The 24,912-nt window shown below is 34.3% G+C and overlaps 2 protein-coding genes and 1 pseudogene across 3 annotated transcripts; 2 read left to right on the top strand and 1 right to left on the bottom strand.

Moving 5' to 3' along the window:
* Positions 1-53: 53 nt before the first annotated feature.
* On the top strand, positions 54-6,144 carry LOC132283455 (ras-related protein RHN1-like). Of its 2 annotated transcripts, none has more exons than XM_059785398.1 (7): positions 54-213; positions 1,887-1,964; positions 2,065-2,232; positions 3,851-3,899; positions 4,568-4,641; positions 5,433-5,526; positions 5,805-6,144. In XM_059785398.1, exons 1-7 carry the CDS (start codon positions 175-177, stop codon positions 5,900-5,902), a joined length of 600 nt encoding a protein of 199 aa, XP_059641381.1. In that variant the 5' UTR covers positions 54-174; the 3' UTR covers positions 5,903-6,144. The 2 variants fall into 2 exon arrangements, with proteins under 2 accessions (XP_059641381.1, XP_059641382.1); XM_059785399.1 differs by lacking the exon at positions 54-213 and adding an exon at positions 1,170-1,267.
* Positions 6,145-6,389: 245 nt separating this feature from the next.
* On the bottom strand, positions 6,390-10,146 carry LOC132283454 (uncharacterized). The gene is made up of 6 exons (XM_059785397.1): positions 9,601-10,146; positions 9,346-9,478; positions 8,724-8,827; positions 8,466-8,610; positions 8,224-8,364; positions 6,390-8,059 (listed from the first exon to the last, which is right to left on the bottom strand). The coding sequence occupies exons 1-6, from the start codon at positions 9,639-9,641 to the stop codon at positions 7,067-7,069; spliced, it is 1,557 nt and encodes a 518-aa protein (XP_059641380.1). The 5' UTR covers positions 9,642-10,146; the 3' UTR covers positions 6,390-7,066.
* A 9,069-nt stretch (positions 10,147-19,215) lies between these two features.
* Positions 19,216-24,446, top strand: LOC132281641 (G-type lectin S-receptor-like serine/threonine-protein kinase At1g11330; annotated as a pseudogene).
* The last annotated feature ends 466 nt before the right edge of the window (positions 24,447-24,912 follow it).

Raw genomic sequence — 24,912 nt, forward strand, 5'->3', positions numbered from 1 at the left:
CAATACAAACCTACCATTCGCATTCTTCTCTCAGTAGACTACTTCATATTAGCTCTATCCCGTGTTTAATTCCCACGACAATGTACACAAGTTTCCTTTTTCTGAAATAAAATTGCGTACTTTCTCTCTCTAAAAGTCTCTCTCTCTCAACAGTTCACAGCCAATCGTCCTTGGATGGCAAAGCCAGGCAACAAGATTATACAAGCCAAGCTGGTGGGTATGTCTTACCCTTTTTCTTCAATCTCCTCACCAATATTTTTGCTCTCTCTCTCTCTATATATAAATGGTTGATTTCTTTATATTAATCTGAGAGTTTAGTGTTTCCTTTTCTTTTTGTATCAATCCTTATGCTGTTGTTGATGGGTTACCAAAATTAGATGATAGATGAGTATATTGATTGGGAAAAGAATGATTTTTTATAGATTTTTTTAAATCAGTCGGGGGATTTAAAGACAGAAGTATATGTTTTCTCATGAGATTATTTTTAAGGGCATACACATTTGATCGACAAATGTAATTGCTAGTTTTTCACGGGCAATTAGTAGTATATAGAAATAAGAAGAATATACTACATCAATGCTCTCTTCAATTGCTCTACTTAAAGTTGACTTTGTTGCTATGATCAATTTAGGGTGCATTATGGGAACCGTGAAAGTTGAATGTCTCCATGTTTTACATAATGTTTGAATCTACAAACACTTGTATAGAGTCAGACCAGTATTGAAATTCCGGGTTTTAATCCAAAGTTCATATACTACCAGTCCTAGGATGTCATGAAATGTTGCTGCTTCAAACGTTTTACTATCATGAAATGTGATCAATTGGTGATATTTGCTATTATAGTAGCCCTATTCACAATGAATTACATAAAAAAAAGTTCATATGAAGATGGGCACTCCATCTGCTATTGGGCATCCAAATGTGCCCTTAGTATGTAAGGTTCTTCATTACTATTTTTTAAATATATATTTTTTCATGGGCATTCGTATAATATTGGAATCTAAACCATCTGAGATGCTCCATCCAACCCCTGTTGAATGTTGATTTCCTCCAGAGAAAAACACTAATTAATTCTAATTGTGTAGCAGCACGATGATTCATGACTCAGCCATACATTCCTCCTGGGGATGTAATGATCTAAATTCTGAAGTTCAGTGTGTTTTGTTCAGATTTTAGATATTCGGGGATTGTGTTTTAGAAGAGCCTACTCTTTTGTGTTGAGATCCAATGAACTGACTGGCACTTATGCTTTAAGTATGCACTAAAGGTCTGTTGGCTAATCTCGGAGTTCCGAAGTTCATTTGGCTTTTTATGGCATTTAGAAAATGGGGATTGTGTCTTATAATAGCCTTCATTTTCGTTTTTGAGATCCCTTGAATTGGATGTGACATCTGCATTGAGTAAGCACCAAAGGTCTAGGAGCTAATTTTTTGTAGACCTTGCTTTTGCAATATGTGCATGCTTATTATTTTTGTATCTAAATACATGCTTTAAAGATGTTCTTGAATCTTTTTCTTTTTTCTTCATTTTTTTATTTTCTATGGTTAAGTCATAAGTTTGATGTTTGGAACTCCACACCAGAACATGGGTACTTGTTTCACACACTAAAGAAAAAGAAAGAAAAAACAACAGAAAATTTATTCTTCTGATCATTTAATTTTTGTTGTGTTCCTCTGTGGGAAGTTAATGACCATACAGCTTCTGTATTGTGACCTAACCTCTGCATTTGTACCCTGTTTCTTTTGGCTTTGAGGATGGTCTTAATTATTATGTAAGAATATAATGTTCCATAACTTTCAGTGTGGATGAACAATTTAGCATCAACTCTTTAGCGAATAATGTTCAAGAACTTTGATTCTTCTTAGCTCTTTTGTATTTTTCTGCAGGTGCTTCTGGGAGACATGGGAACAGGAAAAACCAGTTTGGTATTAAGATTTGTCAAAGGCCAATTTTTTGAGCACCAGGTTTGTTTTCATGTCTTGTTAATACTGGTTAAACTTAATTTCTTTAATTTATTATATAAATATGTCTACTGCCAAAGCCTTGATATATGTTTTGATGCAGGAACCAACTATAGGAGCAGCCTTTTTCACTCAGATATTATCGTTATCAGAAGCCACTGTGAAATTTGATATATGGGACACGGCAGGACAAGAACGGTACCATAGCTTGGCTCCCATGTACTATCGTGGTGCAGCAGCAGCTGTTGTTGTTTATGACATCTCAAGCATGGTAACTACTTATATTATTTGTGTGGTTATTTGTAGTTAATGCAGGTCTTGATAAATTCAGTTATATTAAAATTCATTTTGAGACCAATATAACTATGGATCATGCTCTATCTAATATGTTCTTTCATCTGATAACTCTATGAATCTATAATCCACTGAGTTATTTGAACTATTTAATAACAGCCTATGAAGCACACATTCTTCTACAAGTGGGATGTACTGCTATCGTGTTTGTATCGGACACCAACACTCCTTGGGTACTCGCAGATACATGTCTGATACTTCCTAAAAGTATCCAAATTTTGAAATTAACTTTTTCTTTTTTAATTTCTAACGCGTATCTATACTTCTCAGATAGTTCGGCCATGTATCCAATTTTTCTCATATACTTCAGAACACACATTTAACGAGTCTTCAACATTAAAATATAACTTTTTCAAGTATATATCAGAGTATAATTGTTAAGAAAAGTTTACAATTCCTTAAAACAAGAAGAGTATTAATATATATATATATATATATATATATATATATATATATATATATATATCATGACTAATATAGTTTAAAATTTAGTTCATGAAATATAATTCTCAACTCTCAATTGTTTGTCATGGTTCTTTTATAAGGAAATGTTAATAACAATATATATAACATAGCAAACAGTTGTTACTTTATACATAGAAATACATATTCTTTTAATTTTTTTATATATCCACATTAACACAATATACATGTATTGACCTGTCCTTACCGTATCCATGTCCTATTTTTTAAGATTATGCCGTATCGTGTCATGTCCATATACCGTATCCGTGTCCGTGCTTCATAGATCGCAACTTTTATGACAATTTGATTGGAATCTTCGCAAAATATGAATGAGTGATTTGTATTGACTCTGCACTCCTTATCCTTTTAAGAAGAATACAGTTGATAAATGAAATGCTTATTGACCATTTATGTCAATAAAAATTTTCGAATAATAGTGATACTTAAATGGTACCCCCATGATTTTCATAGAGGACTAACTAAGGTAATGGCCTTAAAGCGGAATGGTGAGACTCAATTCAGTTAGCCATCCCAAAATAGTTGCAAAAGAACATATCCAAGAATGGACATTTATGATTTTAAACAATATAGAATAGAGTCCCCTCTCTTTCAAAAGTATTTTCTTTCTCCGTTTGTCTCGTAATATTAAATGGACAAGTGGAATGTATATTGAAGATACAAAAGCAATACAGTTGGTGTCTGTCTGAAATATTTTCTGTAAAGTAATCACCAATATATGATATATTTTGGATCCAATCCTAGCTTAGTCTCCATGAATTACATTATTACGCTACACTAGTTCTGTAATGGAAGCTTTGTATTTTGAGCGGTGATGACATTTTAAGCATATTTAGGTGAATGTGATTGCAAAGTCATTTTTTTGTTCATCTCCAATTTTCGAGCAGTGATTTTAAAATGTTCGATTTGCTTATGGCTTTAAATCTTTCACAACAATTATTTTGAAGGGAGGCCATGTCTTAAATATTTCAATATAACACATCATGTCTTTTTTCTATTGTTCTGTCTTAAGTGTAATCTAGGTGAATAATAATATTGTGTTTTGGCTTCAGGATACATTCATTCGAGCAAAAAAATGGGTTCAAGAACTGAAGAAACAAGGTAACAACATGAATTAGAAAACTATTGCTCTTATTGGTTCTTCTTCCTTGACCTGAAATTCTTAATATCCAAAATAATTCACCTAATTTTATCATCATATCAAGACTTATGGTTTTCAATTGATCTATCCAAAAAAAAAAAATTATGGTTTTCAATTGCGCAATCTTACATTTCAAAGAATTTTATAAATTATCACCCCAAAGCTCTCAATGCTATTTTTTATTTTTTTTGGTTCACAATTCCTTTCTCCTTCTCATGCCTTTGTCCTTTCCCAACAATTAAATACTGGGTTCCTGCATGAATTGAAAATTTCAAACGTGTGATTTGTTTGTATTACCACTAGTCATATTTTCCACTTATTAGTAGTGACAGACTGGTTAGTGAAATTGTCATATGATGATGTCATATACATAAGAATAAAAGAGAGTTTGCATCTTCACTAGATCATCTTATTACGATCAAAAGACTTATCCTTAGCTTTCCCGGTAATTACCTCCCCTACAGATGTTAGCTCTCATCTTGTATCATTGTGAAGTAACACTTATGTGGCCCTTGTCCTGGTTTCTTGTAGAAACATGTGCAAGCCTCTTTTCTGTTCTTACAATACGAATTTCTTTAGTATGCTTAGATATATCATTTTAAGTTATTTCTCCTATTATTATTTCTAGGAAATCTACATTTGGTAATGGCATTGGTGGCAAACAAATCTGACTTGGAACCAAATAGAGAGGTGGAGACTGAGGTATGTGTGAGATTATTTATTTTTTATTTGAAGGTTGATGGAAAAAGATGATCATAACCACATTAAAACTATGCGGCATCCATATTAAGCTTAAGACGTAGATACGGGTTGATAAGAATTCACGATGCCTAATTTTAGACATGTATCTAACAGGTGAGCGTAGCAAAGGAGAAGAGAATACATTTGTTAATTATAAGTTTCTTTGGATACTTATTATTATTATTTTGTCTTGTTTTGGTAAGTAAGCAACACAGGCACACACGCGCACGCACACCAACACAACCCCATGTGGGGCTCGAAACACCGCTCACCTCTCCTTTGGGAAGGAGAGCTCATATTACCCAGACCAACGGCCTGAGGCAGTCTTGGACATTGCACTTAGTGAAATACACATGTTGGACATTTGAAGCTTGCGTGTAGTCCAAGGTTTTCACCAATCCTAAGATATTGAGATTAAGCAGTTTGGTCCACAGGCACACACCCATGGCGGACATTCCTGGAGTTAGAGTGTAATGTAGTTTACCTACATTATTGTCCACAAGTATCTGTGTGACTGTGTCATATATATGGTGTCAAAATGTTATCAACTGATCGTATGATTCTTGAATTTAACTTACTGCACTTGATTTTCTGCTCCATGAAGGGATTTCAGTTCACTGTCATATTATTAAATCTAGCGGTGGCAAAAAAATATTGTTCCTGTACAGGGGATTTGTTGTCCTAAGGCGCATCTGTAATTCTATGAATTTGTTCTGTGATGTAACCTCTCAGATCCTCTTTAACTCTTTCAGGAAGGGGAGCAATTCTCTCAAGAAAATGGCATGTTTTTCATAGAAACATCTGCAAGATCCTCCCAAAACATTAATGAGCTTTTCTATGAAATAGGTAAGTTGTATATATTTATTTTTTTAAATTAACAGATAGCTACTTTAGTTTGAGCTAGACAATGGAACAGCCTATCATTTGTGTATATGATGCAAGTTAGTCATGCCATAGTAGACTATATAGATCTATGCAAAATAGCAAGCCAATCAAGTAAATAAGTAACACACAAGTTTTTAGTAGTATCGTAAAATTGTTAGAAAAGTTCTGGTTTTCTTTTTCTTTTTTCTTTTTAAAATATTAAGCATAATGCCTAAATGATTCCTTTCCGACTTCTGCAGCAAAACGATTGGCAAAAGCCAACCCTTCAAAGCCTACTGGACTGAAACTGCGCCGTGAAACACAGAATAGAAGACGACTATTTTGTTGCTTGGGATAACATGCTTTTCTTTGTAAAGATTCTGAAGGTGAATAATTATCTCAAGCCTTTGTGACTTTCATGTGTAGATACTTGTTTCCAGAACAATACTGTATCAATTTAGTCCAAATTTCTCACTCATCCTATTTCTGAAATCAGACAATTGATTTGCATTCAACTATTTCCAGGCAAAAATTGGTGCTTCTAATATTTGTAAAGGTGGTCACACGAAATCCAAATGAAATATAAATACTTGTTGTTTATGAGTATAATGGTACTAAACAGATTTTTTGACTGAATGACTGCACATTCCAAGTCCCTGTTTTGGTTGATAACAAGTCACTGGGTCTTAATATTCAGCTCTAGATGTTTTGTAGAATTGATTCCGTTACTATACTAGAATTTGTACAGCAGAAACCATTCAGAAGAAGATGTATCCCTTTTTGGTCGATACAGGAAATACAGAAGAATATGAAAAGAAATTGTCAACAAACTTGATATATGGAAATCAATTTCATAATTGTAAATACATCAATCATATGCCAACAAAATCAAGTTCATAATTAACTGATACATATCATGTATTTTTGGATGTTATTTGGACCCAAAATAATATGAAACCAAAGGTTGTGCTCTCCATTATTCTCAGAAAAATAATAACTGGATTCAAGATATACCTGGACTGACTTTTGGCCTCTGTTACTCCATGGACTGACATTTTGAGTGAAAACAAACCTTTTCCTCGTGACACTTCCTAAATGTTATTTTGGAAATTAGGGATTTATCACAATCACATGACACAAACAACTGCAGTTCTTCCGAACCCGACAATGGCATTTTACAGAAGGGACATATCCTAGAAAAGGTGCCGTCACCTTCTCAAGCTGTTATGCTAACATATGAACTAGTAATATAACACACAGCAGCAGTGGCTCAATACAACAACTTTTAGTTAAACTCTAGGTTTTTATATGCCTATCAACATGTAGAGTATCAGAATGTGTATGATTTGGAGTGCTAGTACGCTTGAAATTTTTACTATCAAATGATCTTGAATGAAATATCTGAAGCTTGATAGAGAGAACTATCAGAAACTAGTAATGCTTTTCTACAGATAATGTTTGCAAGGTATCGAAGAATCCTGCGAGGGATTACAGATTTTAGCATCTGGTGGCAATATCAGTTTTACTTCTCTTTAAGAGCAGCAAACCGAGCTAGAAAGTCATCGTAGTCTAGTAGCTTAGGTTGTTCATGCCCCATATCCGGTTGAAAGGAAGAGGCTCGAGCATGTCCTTCTGTTTTCTCATGAGTTGGACTTGTTGGTTGTAGAGGGAGAGATGCTACTCTGCTGTGAGGACCATCTTTGCTCTTATTCCTTGTTGCAGCAGCAGCATAATGTGAAGGTGTCCGCTTAAGAGCTGCTTCCACCGCTCCATGTTCATAAGGAGACTGTTTTGCGCTGTATTGTTTCAAAAGATCATCCATCCTTCTTTCCTCTTCATCCTCATCCTCACTGAAGGTCTTTAACCCACCTTTTGCATCTTGTTTTGCTCCATTTGAATGTGTTTTCCCATCACCATCAACTTTGTCAGCATTCTCATGACCTGGTTGTGGTTTCAGGCCTGTACGTTGCCTCCTAACGGATCTTGGTTTTCGATTGGCTTTAACCAAATCATCCTTGTCAGGATTTTCTTTCCCATCAACATGTTGATTCAGTTTTTTGGGTTCCATCGCTTCCCTGCTAGGACTTGCAGCAGGAGGAGCCTCGGAAACAGTTTCATTTTTGTCATCTTTTTGTCTGCTGCGATAAGGAGGGGGTATTAATCTGTAATAGAAGGGCTGCTTCTCTTCAACTTTGTCCTCAGGAGCACCATTCACCAAATTTGAAGTAGTTTGTTGCTCACTTCGTTCCACGCTTGCCAATTGAATATCTTTACTGGGAGCGTTTTCCGGTCTTTCACGAGACGGATGACCATGATCCTCTCTTTTAGGCACAGCATTTTCCCTATGTTTATGCAATTCATATCCATCATGGTCCTCCATGTTCCTTCTTGGAGCAGTATGCTCCCTCCTACTCCTGTGTCTATTCCCAGCATCATGGTTGTCTATTTTCCAGTCAGATTCATCCCTGCTTTTGTGCAATTTGTGTTTGTCATCATCGGCATTCTTAGACAAGTCCTGCAAAAGTGTGACATGTGAAAGGGAAAAAATGACAAGTGATTAGACAAATCCGACTGTTTTATGTGAGTAGGGAGACGTCATCATTCACTAACATAAATGTAATCGGATGAATCCGACTCTTGGACAGGTATCATGACCGATATGAATATAGGGAAGCTTACTTGTTCAGAGGAAGGTGGTTTATACAGCTTCTGGTCCAAAGCCTTGGAATCCCATACTATGCCAGCCTCAAGTGCTACATCTTGCAACAGTTGAAGCTTCATCTCCTTTGTAGGAGGCACTGCCTTTAACTTCCCAACAAACTAGGCAATCGTAAACGATCACCCGGTCAGTAAGTACATACATGTTATATACACACACAATTGCACACTGTAAGAAACCTAAAGAATGGATAAGCAAGCACCTCTTGATTGGCATAACATTCAAGAGAATTCCCATATCTGTCAGTGAATATGCTTCTGAGGTCCCGTAATTCTGGCAAATCCGCGAATCTTGCTGCTGCAATTGTCAAAGAGGATACAGCTTCCCTACATTCCTCAGGGCATTCCCTGTATAGAGAAATCAGTCACTGTATGTTTTGTTACTATAATACAACACCCTAAATCACACACACACACACATGCTGCAACAATGAACAAAATGAACTTTAAATTTCATATACCTTTGGCTATCGATCATTGAAAGATGATTTGATATACACTCACGGAATTGCTCCACCAAGTCGTAAGAGCTAGACACATTCATCTCAACTAGCAAACCTTCAGCCTAAATCACCATAAAATGAGTTTGTTAAATATTTTCTTTCTTCATTAATTTGTTTCAAATCTTAACATATAGGAAAACAAAGAGGGGAATTTAGAAATTAAAATCATTTCACTTCCTTCTATTGGGTTATAAATTCATCCATTCCAAGAATCTAATCAGACTCAAACGAATCGCAAATAATAAATTAAAACCCAGAAAATCAATCTCTTTGCTTAATCATAGAAACCTCAGAAAGATTGTTGATTGTGACTTCATATAATTTCATTACAAATACAGATTAAAAGGCTAGCAATTAAATAAATAACTAACTAAACACGGGATCAACAGCTAGATATGCTAACATTTTGAACTGCCAATTAATATAAACAATTAAACTGAACCACATGATTCAAGTTCTTGAAAACCCAATTGGGAAAATGAATTGAAGATCAATATATCACTCCATTAACGTACAAAAAGTAAATATATATATATATATATATATATATATATATATATATATATAAACCCAAAATTACCCTGCCATATGCATTGATATCAAGACCATTTTTGAGAAGATCAGCAATGTCTTTTTTCAAATATTTCACCATTGAACTCCTTTTCTTCCTTATCATCTCCATTCGTGTCTTCGTCAATTTGATTGCTGTTTTGCTATATCACATAAAAAAAGAAAAAAGAAAAAGAAAAGAAGAACAAAATTAACAATCAAAATTAGATTACAATAACATAATTTATTCATCAAACAGAGACGATATAGGTGTTGGAATGCTAACCATTTTATGTAAAATTTGCTTTTTGTTAACGAGTCAAACATGTTGATCTTCGAGAGTCTTTGAATTGAATGGTGTGAAAAAGATTTAGATATTGATCAAGTTTGAAGAACTATTGTTGTTTGAATGTGAACCGTGTTACGCCAAGATTTGGCATTAGAGAAGTTGAAAAGAAAAGAAACGAAGCTGTAAGGTTTGAGCAAGAAATGAAACAAGAATGAAGAAGAATTCCAATGGTCATATAGAGTTAAAGAAGTCTTAATGATATTCAGAAATCTTAGAGAGAGAAAAATGCGTTTAGAGAGAGAAGGAAATGAATATACAGAGTATGATGTATCTACCCTCCAAAAAAGAAAAACAGAGAAAATACCGATTATCTAAATTGGAATTAAGGAAGCTCGATATAGAAAGAAATGGAGCAGCTTTAGAGAGAGAGAGAGAGCGATATATATATGCGTGTGTGTATCTATAGATATATAGAGAGAGAATTGAATGAACAATATGGATTGTGTAAACAGGTGGTGCAAGTTTACGTTGGATTCTCTCCCCCCTCTCTTTCTCTCTCTAAAATAAGGATGTGCATATATATATATATACAGTATAAAACTGTAATGACAGTATTTTTACGGTAATAGCCAGTGGATTAAGAATGACTTGAGGGATGATTTGGCGCGAAATATGGCATTTTAGGCACTGAAAAAGGATACTTATTGATTAGGAAGCCGGCGGTTGGATGACGAGAGACACAGAGTGTAAATCGCGGGAGAGACAAACAGTCAATGTACTGTTTTGAAGTGTTTAATTTGGTGAATTTTTATTTTCATATCGAGATTTTTAGTATGGATTTAATATATGGGCAATACTTTGCCTATTCACCTTGTGAGTAGTAATTTATACTTACCAGGTATAAGTTAAACTGACAAGTGATTTTATATTTAAAATAATTAAAAATAAACAATTTGATAGCTATTGGGTTGAATCCAAATAGATTCCAATCAAATTCTAATTCTCTCTCCTTTCCCTCTTTCTCTCGTTTCTATCACGTGGAAGTCCTAATCTCATTCATTTTGTTCCTCTCCGCTTCTCTCTCGCTCATATTTTTACAAAGTTGGAAGATATGCAAAATATGGAAATTGAAGTCCGGTAAATAGCAGTGGAATAACAAGAGATTGAATGATACCATCATCAGAAAATCGGACATGATACGCAATCAAGAGAAGATTATATTTATTTATAGAAGTATATACCCAACCATCAACATTCAGCCTTTCCATCCAAGTGCTAATATACATCATCCTCGTTGTCCTTTTTGACGAGCTGCCACTCCTCCATTGAATTCGTACTCCCGACTCTATAACAATAGAATTGAGTTTTGCGATCAGGCGGACTTTGATTTGTATCTTCAACTGAAATGAGAATACAGTCCTTGATGATCGCATAATCGAGGACAGTCATGGGTAATTTTTCCTCCCAACCTTGAAATTGATGAGGTAGTAAAGAAGATTCCCACTATTGAACATTATCATGATTAATAGTAGGGGAGAGGAGCATAACGGATGAGATTAGGGTTTCCACAAAATAGAAGCGTGAGAAACAGGAAGCGGAGAGAGATTTAGAATTTGATTCGGATCCATTTGAGTTTAACCTATATAACTATCAAATTATTTATTTTTAATTATTTTAAATATAAGAACACTTATCAGTTTAGCATTGCGCCACATACGTGGTGATTATAAATTTTTTACTCACCAGTAAATAGGCAAGTATTGTCCTTAAAATATTGCATATGCACATTGACACATGTATTTTACAAATCACAATAAGTAAATTATTATGGATAAGACTTAAGGTCATCCCATTTACTGTTAACGTGGTCCAATAACAAATGTAATCCGTAATTACAAAATCAAGAAAATAATAAATAATTATAATATTTTTTTAAAAAAAATAAATTCAGTCACTTCTCTAATTTCTTTATTTATCACTTTTTTTAATTTTATAATTTCGAACTATTTGTATATTTGTGATTGGACCCGGTTAGTAAGAATAACCTACTCACCTCTGAATATGCTTGAAAGAGTAACCTAGTCACAAAGACTTTTAGCTCACGTTGTTGAGAATTTAAATTCCTTTTAAATCATTTTATGAGAAATTTTTCAACAATTACTTGGTGGATTATAATTTTTTTTAAAAGGTCTGATACCGCCATTGAAAAAAAAAAAAAAAAAAAAAATCTTAATACTAATATAATATTTATTTCATTGTGGAGAGGGTCAATTGGTCAAACATATATATATATATACACACACACACACACAATACACACATATATAATCTAATAGTCAGACGACTTTGTATGCAATACAACAAATAAGTATGTGAAGGTGATTTGATTTCATAAATATACTTACATTATCCTTTGCCTCTTGTGTACATTAGGGAATTCGTTACAGTGTCATCTTAGTACATAAATGTTTATTTGCCTGATTTGTTTGTTTGTTTGTTTTGCAGCGAAACAAAAGATAAAAGAACAAATGTATCTTTAAAAACCTAACATAATTATCCACGTGTCATTATGGGGCTCTGCCGCCAAAGAGAGACCAAGTCATGAGGACCCGGTAAACAGTGTGTGTATATATATATATCTTATGCACACATACATACTCCATTACTCCTAGTTGTTTAGACTTTCTTTTATGTTTAAAAGAAGTGGTGCTAGTTGTGAATTTATTAGATCAGTGAGACAAAAATCATATACAGTATATTGTACTAATAATATACTGTGAATTATTCTATTTCCAGATTTTTTTTCTTTCTTGTTTTTGACATATTTAGATTTAACTAGTGCAAGCTCAATATATATAGTTTTCTTAAGCTATATTTGGTAGGAATGAAGGAAGTAGAAGTCCGGAGAGAAAATAGAAAGAAATGAACAAATTTTTTTTATTCGGTGGAGATGATACAAAAAAAAAAAAAGAAAAAAGGAGGAGAATAAAAAAGATCACTCATCTTTTACTCCGTTATAATTCTCATCGGCCCAAAAATAGGTAGAAGAAAGGAGAAAAAACAAGTGAATTATAATTATATAAGTTTTAAATTAAAGTAATATCATATTTATTTATTTATTATTATTATTTTTTGTCATTGGCAAAAAACTCAAACATCTACTTTGTTCTTTTGCAGACTCGAACTCTCACCATCCATTAAAAAGTAGAGGAGATATTACTGGACCACAAAGTTTATAATATAATACTATTATCTATAAATTACAATATTATAAATATTATTAAATATAATGATAAAAACAATTAATTTTTTCTCTTTCTTTTTCTCTTAACTAACATGGTAAATTATGAACTTATTCTCTTTTCTTCTCTTCTCTTCTATTCTATTTGTTTTATCAAATTGACCCATCAAATATAAATCTAATGTTTAATTAAATTATTGAATTGGCTTAAACTTGGTCCACTTAAATTATTTAATTAACCCAGCCTAGATGATTAAATAAAAAGATAATTATTCCGGTCTTGTCCGGTTATAATTATGTCCTTATCAGGAGATGATTCATGTTATCATCCTATTAATGAATCCTATAAATAGAGGCAAGAAGGAGGCATGATCTAGTTATAATTATGTCCTTATCATGAGAGGACATATGTCATCAACCTATTAATCTAAGAAGTCTATAAATAGAGGCATGAAGGAAAGTATACACAAATTGAGAATTCTAGAAATCCAGTATTTCTCTCTCATCTAATTCCCCTTCTTATTGGACAGAGAAATTTGAAAGCCTTGTGTTTTCAACAAATTAGAAAAGTGACGTAAAATTGGGTTATTTTTTTAAGGGTCCTACTATTTGAGCTGAATTTTGGTACAAAAATAACTATCCTTTGTTAAATATGTTTTCTTGTAAAAAATGTTAAAATCTTTCGATCAAACAAATCTATGATTTTTTTTCTATATTCTATGAGATGGAAAACAATTACTCCGTATAGTTGTTGACGAAGTCAAAGGAACTTCCAAGGTTTACATTGAAGAATATATTGTGGGTAAAAGCCACATTATGTGCTCTCAATGATCGATTAGATGCCTAAATTACGGGATTAGAAACCATGATTATGCATCATTGGGGGATGTATATATATATATATATATGAACAAGGTTACATTGCTTGAACTCCTTTTTACCATGAATTACTTCTTGAATAGAATAATGTGAATGAAAAGGTGAAGAAAAAGCAGGTAAAAAAGTTGAAACCAACAAATAATGCCAGTGAAAAAGTAAAGAAAAAGCAGGGAAAAAAGTTGAAACCAACCTACATTAATCATTATAATTTAGTGTTAAAATATAAAATTCTCAACTACTTTCAAAATCATGGATAAAACTCGATCTAAAAAAAATCTGAATTAACAAAACATATCGAAGTTATTCCTAAATCCATAATTGATTCGTTAAATATATTGTGAAATGTCAAATTTGATCTTTATATTTAATATTAAATTAAAAGTTACAATTATTACTCTTCTCAATTGATCGAATAAGGTAAAAAGGCTAGTAGACCACTTTTGAAAGTTTAGGCCTTTTAAAATTTAAAAAATGTTCCTTTATAATAATATTATTTAATGTTAGATGGGTTGTTATGTTATTGATGAATCATTTTTTTGTCCCCGAAATTATTTTTGTAATTTTTAAATAATAGTTAGAATTTTTAATTTAATATTTAACAGTAAAGTTAAATTTGACATTTCATAATCTGTTTAATATGTTGATTACGAATTTTAGAGTGACTTCATAAATTTTATTAGTTCAAGAATTTTTCAATTTTATTGAAAATTTTATATACAATTTTAAAAGTCAGAAGGAGTTTTATGATTTTAACCTATAATTTATTGAATTGTCTATCAGGTAAACATAATTCCAAACATATGATATCCTGCGTGCACACGCATTCCAACACCCATGGAATCTGGTGGTTGTTCCTTTTGCACCGTTGAAGCCGTGATTCATGACCCATGGGTCATGTGAACTTTGATGGTGTCAGTTGGTGTGGGGCCCATCAATCACGTGGTCCACCTTAAAGTTTATACCCTTTAATGGATGGTTAGGATCATGTATATTCCATTAGTAGTAAATCTAATGCAACTTTTTGCTGCTCTCTGTCTTCACGCAATTGTGCATTATTAACAATCAAATGACAAACGTTTTTTTGAAAAAGAAAAAAAAAGCCTCTTTTTGGATGGGCGAAAATAGCCCCAACAAATTATATTAATCATATTTTGATAGTAAAAAATGCAGATTGTCGATATGAATTATAATAGCCCCAACAAATTATATTAATCATATTTTGATAGTAAAAAATGCATATAATTCATATCGACAATCTGCATTTTTTACTATCAAAATATGATTAATATAATTTGTTGGGGCTATTTTCGCCCATCCATATATATACATGTGTGTATTATTATAATTTTTTTTCTAAAAAGTTCAAGCAAACTTGCATACCCATAATATTTTGCCCCATCAAAGTTTTGAATATTGCTCAACCCCTCTTTAGAAATGAAGGAGAGACTTTATATCATGAGAAGTGTAACGGGTGGATGCCAAATCATTTTTCTATTTAGATTCGATGTGAGACAAATGACTCTTATTACATTCTCGCAACGCTCTCGTTGTGGCTTGGGCTATCCTGCCTACTCGGGGTACTCGCCCGGACACAGTGACGAACCCATAAAATTTTGTGAGCGGGACAGATTTTTAATTTGTGGGGGCAAACTTATATAGTGGGTTTATTTTTATAATTTTAATCGAGTTTTTTCATAATTTTTCAAAAATGTAAAGTATAAAATGCAAAAAAGAAAATCAGTAGGGCTGAATTGTAATTTTTGTGGGGGAATTTTCATAATTTCTTAAAAATTTAAAGTACAGAATGCAAAAAAAAGGATTCAGTGGGGGTAAATTGTAATTTTAGTGGGGGCATCTTCATAAATTTTAAAAAATTAAGGTATAAAATAAAAACCTAAAAAATTTAGGGGGGCATCCTCCCCCACTGGTCCCACATTGGGTCTGTGCTTGCCCGGACGCCTTTCGAGTTGGGCGCTTGGCATGACACCGGATCCCGCTTGGCGTGACACCGGATTAAGGACTGAATCTGACTCTGATACCAACTGTAACGGGTGAACGCTTACCCATTTACCCAAAAGCTCAAATTGTTGGGTAGTACTACATACCCATCCATTTATACCCAATCACTTTCTCATTCGGATTCGATATGAGACAAATGACCCTTATTACAGCAAGTTAGATATGGTTTTGGAGAAAACAGCCAAGCCCAAACAAACTGGTCACATACATAATCAAGTGGGCTGGCTGAGTGATCCAATTTTCTGTTTGTATAGAATGATAGGCCCATCAACGCATATTACAGGCCCTTGGTTTCTCATTTGCATTGTTAAAGTGACCCATCAATTTACCCATTGCTGCTCACATTGGATGCAATCTACAAATATATCCTCAGCTTTTGAGGATTCCCAAAAATGTTGGGGTTTAGCAAGAAACCCAAAAATTACAATATAAAATTAGATTGTTTAGGGCAACTATTTTTATAGTATGTGGCTTGAATTTTTTAAAATAGGAAGAAATTTAGGCTCCTTAAGATATTTTCCTCAGATGTATTTGTCGTGACCTTCAAATAAACGGAGCCTAGTAAAGATAAATTACATTCCTGGACATTAACCTACTAGAGAAAGGATTATATTGTGTTTATTTAAAAAAAAAAAAAAAAAAAAAAAAAATTATTTATGGCCTTTTGCCCTTATACAAAACAAGTCAATCCCAAGTAATTAGAGGTGCTCGAGACTTATTGAATTGAGTTCAATATACAAATAATTATTAATATTTAACACCAGACCCTTCAAAATTTGGGTTGAAGTGTACAAGATCTGAATTATATTAAACTCCAGACTTTTTCCACATCATACGATGGCTACATCCGGGAGATTGGTCTAGAGAAAAAGAACTTCTAATAGAAAATAGAAAATAATGTCACGGTAAATGATGTATTGATTTGATTCATGGGAATAAAGTCTAAGGACATTTACGTTATTTTATTAAGAAAAACAAAAAAATTAAGAGTACAATTATCATTTATTTCTTCTTTAAAACCCCTATTCATCTCCTTTAACGAAAAAAAAAAAAAAACCCTATTCATCTTGTGGGATTACATTTAATACTATTTTATGTGGGATTATATTTAATAGTATTTTATATAGAAAGGGTATAGCGGTGAATATTTAAAGTAACAACTTTCCTTTCCTTTCCTTAACTTTCCCTAATTTTTTTTTTTTTTTTGGGTAATTTTAAATTTTTTGGATAATTCCTTTTTTTTTTTTTTTTTTTCTTTCCTTTCTAATAATGGAAGGTTTTCATTACTATTTTCAAAACCCCCAAAACCCTAAACCCGCTTTGATCAAACAAAGATGACATATAACCTTGTGTGCATGCAGTTTGTACCAGATCATAAGAAGAAATTGAGTACAAACCATCGATCAATGACTATAATTGCGTGAAATTGAGTATCAACCATATGATGGCAACAAAACTCTAGCACTAGCTAGCATCTCAAACTCGCAATCACAAAAACCCAAAAAAAAAAAAAAAGAAAGAATAAATTGAGTTTTTCTACCAAAAACATCTCAACATGTTGACGAGAAAATGAAACAAATAGTTGTGCGGATCAACCAATTCCTGTCTAAGTAGCAATCGCTCCGAGTTGAAGCTTCGAGGGAGGAGATCACTGTAGTACAACAATGTCGTGACGGTCGCCGCTGGACGCATCACCAGTGCCGTCATTACCCTCACTACTGACCGGAACATCATTGACATCAGAGACTGCAACAACAACAACAACAACAAAAACAATGCCCCATCGATCAAAACCTATACAAATATCTATAATTAACAAGACTACGTACATTAAACCTTCCCATACCTAGCCTTTTATATACAAACAACCCATTATATATAACATAGAATTAAACAACTTATCATTGTGCACTATATATGTCTACATAAGCATATATAATAATAAAAAAAAAAAACCCATTATATATGTTCATATATGTATTTATATAGATATACACTCCTAACATATATATATATATATATATATAAACACCTAAAATAGAGAGAGAGAGAGAGGGGTACTTACCATGACTTTAGTTGAGAAGATATGGCGAATGAAGAAGAATCATGTTTGATTGAGAAGATTGGTATTTTAGAGAGAGAGAGAGAGAGAGGTGGATTCAGTGGTTTTGCTTTGCTGGTTTTAATTTCTTCTTTTTGCTGTCAATCTTCCAGGATGATGTTCAGATTCACACATCCATATATCAATTTCTTGCCGTGTTAAAAAAAAAAAAAAGTGGTGACTGAGAAACCCAAGACACGACTGAAACTAGACTTCTCAACTCAGAGCAAACAATTGGGCCTCCTTGCTGCCAACTTTGGGCCTATCGCTAAACCATCTGTAATAATTCACTACAGACACACACACACACATATATATATATACACTTTGCTCATCTTTCTATAAAGCATACACACTATATTTAGTTTGTCATGATTCACTAGACATAGCTTTTTATACAAGCTATATTACTACTATAAATATTAGATATAAAGACGATGCATTAAAGGAAATTTCTTGCCTTGATGGTCAAGACACAATGAATAGACACCATCTAATAAATTTAAAATGTGAAATTCTGGTCAGTTTTCATGGCCGGGATTTTGGTTTGCGTGGATGATCTCAAATATATTATGGAAACTATTAGCTACAAAACTATTGGCTACAAAACATGGTATTGCCATTTGCCAAAGTTCTGAAAGTTTTTCCATTTATTTATTTATATAAACTATTTCCTTTTTATTTATTATTTTTACCTAAAAAATAAAAAAAAAGGAAAGAAAGAAAGAGATAATAGGAAGAAGCAAGTCCTCTACCTGTTTGGTTTTTTTTTTTTTTTTTTTTTTTTTTTTAACAATGATTTTTAATAACTCTATAAAAAGAAATAGTGGGTAGAACTTGGGGGCAAATATTTTGGTCCTCACTAGTAAAATTTTGAACTCTTTACTATTATACTTTTATCCAAAAATAATGTACAATATTGAAAAAACCAATGAATATATTTACAAACGGTATTCGTGATTTAATTCAAAAATTTAAATTGATCCTAATAGCAAGATGACCCGATAACGACCCATACGAATCTGAACCTGTTTGATGTGACATAACTTAAGAATTTGGTAACTGACTACCGCTTAAGCTTTATGAAACCATGTTGGAGCCCAAGATGATTTATCCATATTTCAAAGTAAATAATCGAAGATTCATGTTCCTATAGTGACAACATTAGTGTGCCAGTTTCTTGCTACAATTAAAAATAAATAAATAAACAGAAAGAGATAAAGAATTGGGGATTAGGCTCCACAAAGATATGCTAAGGTTTGAAACCTTTGTTCCAACTAATGAATCCATTTAAAAAGTCAACAAAAGCAAATCCATTTCTGTCAGATACATTCGGGTTGCCAATGGGCCGACCCATGAATAACAAGCGCCAATGGATCTGTATAACAACTTCACTTCTTGGCAACATTAAATACAGGGACGTGAGATTATAGAAACATTAAAATGTAAATCATACACAGTAAGGTGTTTAGGTCCCTATCCATCAATTCCTTGGAGTCATCTTCCGAGGTTGCCTCTTGACGTTGATCTTGGTATCACATTTTGGAATTATCGCAACAATTTGCCAAATTCTTTAAGGTGTCCATTTCATACTTTGTGATGTTTTAGTGTTTTACCATATATATATATAATTTGTCGTAAAAAATCACCTATGTACTTTCTCAGTGATCTTCCTTGAATGGTTCCAATGGTACTTAATTGTCTTTAAACAACAGAGTCGTTTCTTCATATTAAGTTATCTTTAATGGATAAAAATGACATCTTATTTCTTGTACTGCAAATAGGACAATAATGGGGATTAATTAAACTTTGTCCTCGACCAAGTAAAATTGAATTTTGTCCTCATTTCTGCATGTAATGCAAAGTTTAACACACAATCATCCCAAATATTACAATCATCCTGAAAAATATGTATGGTGTTCAATATGAGAACTTGTTAGTCAACAGTCTCAGATTGCAGTTTATGGCCTCCAACTCCAAGAAAGTCCATGATAGTTTGCTCTTTTTTCGTCACTTTGAACAGCATATGCATAAACCTAGTTCAAGCAACAGCACACATCAAGACAATTGCTACATCTCAGCAGGTGGCAAACTCTACTCTCCGCGGCCAGCAACGTCTTCAAATTTGGTTTTTTCAAACTCAACCAATCATCAGAAGCACGTTACTTTGGATTGCAGTCCATCAAAAATCGCCATAGGAAAGTAGTGAAGAACCCGGTTAATGGCTTATTGGGAGTTCTAATATTATCCCTTAGCAGTAAATTCAAAATAACAAGCAGTGCAGGAGAGCTACCTCTTTTAGGCTCCCATCATAGAACAAATGCTAGTAATCCAGGGGAAGTGAATCCTAATGGAACTGCAGCCTGGAATTTGAGGCAAATCGCTGAATATTGTTCAGGGCAAACAGTTTCTATGCCTCAAGAAGTGGACAATAATAGTAATACGAAGGCTGATGATCTTGCTGACAGTGAACCCCCTTCTTGCTGGAAAGACGGCTCGTATTTTGAGCAAAAAAGAGGTTTACTTAACTTCAGAAACTTGAGAAATATTTACACTGTATTCTATCATTGAGCCACACGGATTGTGAAGGCATGTGCATGGCTAATTGTGGTTGCGCTGTTTATACAACTGTATTCGCGGATGATACTGGGTGTGCATATTGGGTGGGAAAATTAGACTTCACTGAACGTGCTTCCGATGGCAAATACTACATATTAAATTCAGGTAACAACAGCACCAGTCCCAACAACACTGGAGGCAAGCAAATCTGTGTTCTGGGTTAGGGTTGTTTAGTCTCCAACAAATAGGAGAGCATAAAAAGATGACTTGAATATGGAAATATGCATGTATATAATATATAGTTACTTATGGAAAAAAGAAAAAATATATATGCATGTATGTAGACATAAGTACAAAACCTTATTTTTAACCTTGTTCATCTTTTCCTTCTATTTTATATCACAGGAAGCGATATAGGGCAATCTCCTGCTGCTCCGATTCCTACTCAGCCAAACAAAACTGAACCTGATGGAAATAAAACCAAACATGGTAAAGAAAGTAATATAAAAAGGTGGTGGTGGCCCTGGTGGGTATGGTTCCTCATTGCAATTGGACCTCCTCTAGCAGTGCTCCTCCTTGGCTCAATTCATTATTTAAGAGCAAAACGTCTTGAAGCACCTAAAGGGCAAGATGATTTTCAAAGTAAGTTCCATTACAAATTATAAAGATGCTAGTATATGAGTAATTACTTTGACTTCATGTGCATATGTGCCGCAGAGGAAAATGCAAGCAAAGAAATGTCATCACTTGAAATGGGAACTTGGATTAAATCTTCCCACAGACATATTAGTGCAGATAAGCTTGAAAAAGGTGAGAAATTAGGTGACTTTTATTCGTTCAGCTATGCAAGCATATTGGCTGCTACCGACAACTTTTCTCCCACAAACAAGCTTGGAGAAGGTGGGTTTGGATCTGTTTATAAGGTAAACTTACGCAGACTTGAACTAAGTGAATGCATTGAAATCCTTTTGTCTATTAGAGAAACAGAGCCTGAGAAATCTAATACAATCTATAGGGTATAGTGCACAATGGACAAGAAATAGCTGTGAAAAAACTTTCAACTCGTTCCAGTCAAGGACTAGTGGAGTTCAAGAACGAGATTATGCTTATTGCCAAACTCCAACATACAAACCTTGTTAAGCTTTTGGGTTTTTGCATGCAAGGCAAAGAGAAGTTGTTAGTCTATGAGTTTATGTCGAACAATAGCTTGGAGTCTTTTCTCTTTGGTATGTATGGCATCTAAATTATCTCCTTATTTGTGATTCTTTTACCTAGACTTACAAAATTTGAGTCTCTAACGACATTTATAAACAAATTTCGACAGATCCTACTAAAAGGAAAATCTTAGATTGGATGAAGCGTCGAGTTATCATTGAAGGGATTGCTCAAGGACTCGTCTATCTCACAAATATTCAAGATTAAAAGTGATCCATAGAGATTTAAAAGCCAGTAACATATTACTTGACAATCAGATGAACCCCAAAATATCGGACTTTGGAATTGCCAGAATGTTTGATCGAAATGAATCAGAAGCAAGTACAAAGAGAATTGTTGGGACATAGTAAGACTAACACCTTTTCTATGTGTTTCATTTCATTACCAAGCATCATTCATACTCACATTGTAATTACATTTAATGTTGTATCAAGAGGTTACATGCCTCCTGAGTATGCCATTGAGGGAATTTTCTCAGAAAAGTCTGATGTCTTCAGCTTTGGGGTCATACTTGCTGAGATCAGTAGTGGGAAGAGAAATATTAGTCGCTTCGAAGTTAGATCCTTGTTCTTATGTTTGTCTAATTTTGTTAATCGAGACTTCCCATGGAAAACTATTTGGTGGTCTTTGGCTCCAACTAGGGTGGCTTTCTTTGTTTGGACCGCTGTGTGGGGAAAGATTCTGACAATTGATAACTTGAGGAAAAGGGGCAATTGTATCGTTAATCGATGTTGTCTTTGCAAGGATGATGAGGAGTCCGTTGATCACCTCCTTTTGCATTATCCTGTGGCGAACGACTGCTGGAATCTTATTGTTGGGTTGTTTGGCATGTGTTGGGTTATGCCACGATCTACTAAGGAATTAATTCACGTTTGGAGAGGTTGTCGAGTGAGAAGATACATTCACGATTTCTGGAGAATTGTACCACATTGTGTATGGTGGTGCATTTGGAAGGAGAGAAATAGCAGAATGTTCGAAGGGAAAGGGTCGCCCACGGCAATGGTCAAACTTTACATTCTTCGTTCTCTTTTCAATTATGTGAAGGGGAGCTCTTGTTTTTCTTCTGATGATTTAATTACTTTCTTGGATTCTTTGGGGCCTTAGTCCCGGTTCCTCTTTTGTAATTGGGACGCGTTACCCTTTTGAACGCCTTTTTTAATGTTATTTTTACTTATCAAAAAAAAAAAAAAAGATGGATTGCCCACTCAACCTCATTGGATATGTAAGTTAAATAGTATAAATTGAATCCCTATCTTAATTTATCGATTACAAACAATTTAGAATTAGATTATGAGTAAAGGTTGAATTTTAACTAACCTTGTTGATGAAATTGTTGTAGGCATGGGGCTTGTGGAAAGAAGGTAAGAGTTCAGAGCTAATTGATCAAACAATGAGTGATTCATGCTCCAGAAATGAATTCCAGAGATGCATCCAAGTGGCCCTCCTGTGCGTACAAGATAGTCTAACAGATAGGCCTACCATGTCTGATGTTGTTTCTATGCTAACAAACGAGAACATTCCCCTCCCAACTCCGAACCAACCTGCATTTTGTTTTGGAAAAAGTGAGAGGCTTCAACAAACACAAGTCAGAAAAGTTTTCTCTGAATTTTGTAACAATTTCTACTTTAGAAGCTAGATAGAGTTACAGGTTCTATAATCTTTCATTTGATACATCTAATGTTTCTAACAGTGTAATATAGAAGGTCTTCTATGAGTAAAATCAGCCTGACAATATTGGGCATTATAAAGTGTGGGTTATCGCAAACTTGTTATCACAGACAGCTAAAAAGTACAGAGGAATAGAGGAAACTTTGTTAGAATTTTCACTATAGATATATTACCATGAAGCTATGACCACCCAAATATGCTGCCATTTCGAACACCATTACGGAATTAATGTTTGTTTTTTTACTATTGTTCTCTGTGTAAAACTTCACTGCCCTTCCCGTTTTAAGTAATCATATTGGAACAGTAATGAGCTTTCATTTAACAAATACTTTTTGGTGGACAATATGGATCATGAAGCTTCACCACCATCTGATGGGATGCACCCTAAGAAACACGGAAACGGATATGGGACACAGATGCGACACAACACAGACACGGCGACCCGACCAATCCTAAGAAGTTAGGACATAGATACGGCGGGAACACGTCAAATAATATATATATCGTGCAAGAGTTTGAAACTTTGAACTAAAATATAAGCATATATCTTATTATTTTAATATAAAATTGTTTTATATAGAACAATTTTTTTTAAGTAATTATGTAATGACCATCATATTATTGCGGGTAAATTACACTCAGACCTCCCGAGATTAGGTCATTTTTCACCTAGATGAAGATTTTGGTTTTAATTTTTACTCATATTTGAAAGAGTGATTTCGTATTTCACTGACACCCCAAATGTCAATTTGTAGTGATGTTAGAGTACTTTTTAGGTATAAAATGACTATGCTACTCTTTGACCTCCTATTGACTATTTTTGTAACCAAACTACCCCCAAGCACAATCACCACCGCCCCCGCCTCTCTGTTTTTCCACATGGCAATGATGGCATGGCCTTCTCTCTCCTCTCCTTTTCTTCAACTCCACCCATGAATCCTGCTCATCCATCACCCAAATCCCATCTCACCAATCTCCGAGGCCCTTCCGCCGGAGTACTCTGACTTACTTTGCTACATTGACGGCCACCACATATTGTTTCAGAACCATCAACGACCCTCCGACGATCTGCCTACGAATCCGCCAGTGATATCACGAACCCATCGTCGAACCACCACAGACGTCGTCGACGGCGGCATAATCGTAGCGGAGAGCTCATGAATGTAGGGGCTCATCGATGGTGGTTATGGAGATGGTCATGGATGTTCCAGTGGTCGGCGAAGCTATATTCGAAGTTGAAATGTTTCGAGTGGTTCGAGACGACCCGGGTTTAGGTCACCATCGCCGATGGCGGAGGAGATCGGGACGACAAGATTGGAACGGAACGACGAGCATACGGGAGGCGGAGGAGATTGGAACGACGAGCACACGGGACGAGGAGGAGATTGGAACGACGAGCACACGGGACGACAGCGGGCACTTTTGTGAGTAGTGATCAGTGTTCTCCGGCATGGAAAGCACATTTCGACTTCATCTTCCTCTGTTCAATTGGTGGACCACTTTGAACCAACCACACAAAGAAAGGCTAAGCATATTATGTCACCCCCATTTACATAAGGTTGACCAACCCAGTAAGAATAATGGTAGAAATGGAACTGCCCAAATCAATCGCTTATAGCTGCTGAAT

The sequence above is a fragment of the Cornus florida genome, unplaced genomic scaffold (genome assembly GCF_030987335.1).
Source record: "Cornus florida cultivar Cherokee Brave unplaced genomic scaffold, ASM3098733v1 CherokeeBrave_3.0.0_Hap2_Chr11, whole genome shotgun sequence".
NCBI lineage: Eukaryota > Viridiplantae > Streptophyta > Magnoliopsida > Cornales > Cornaceae > Cornus > Cornus florida.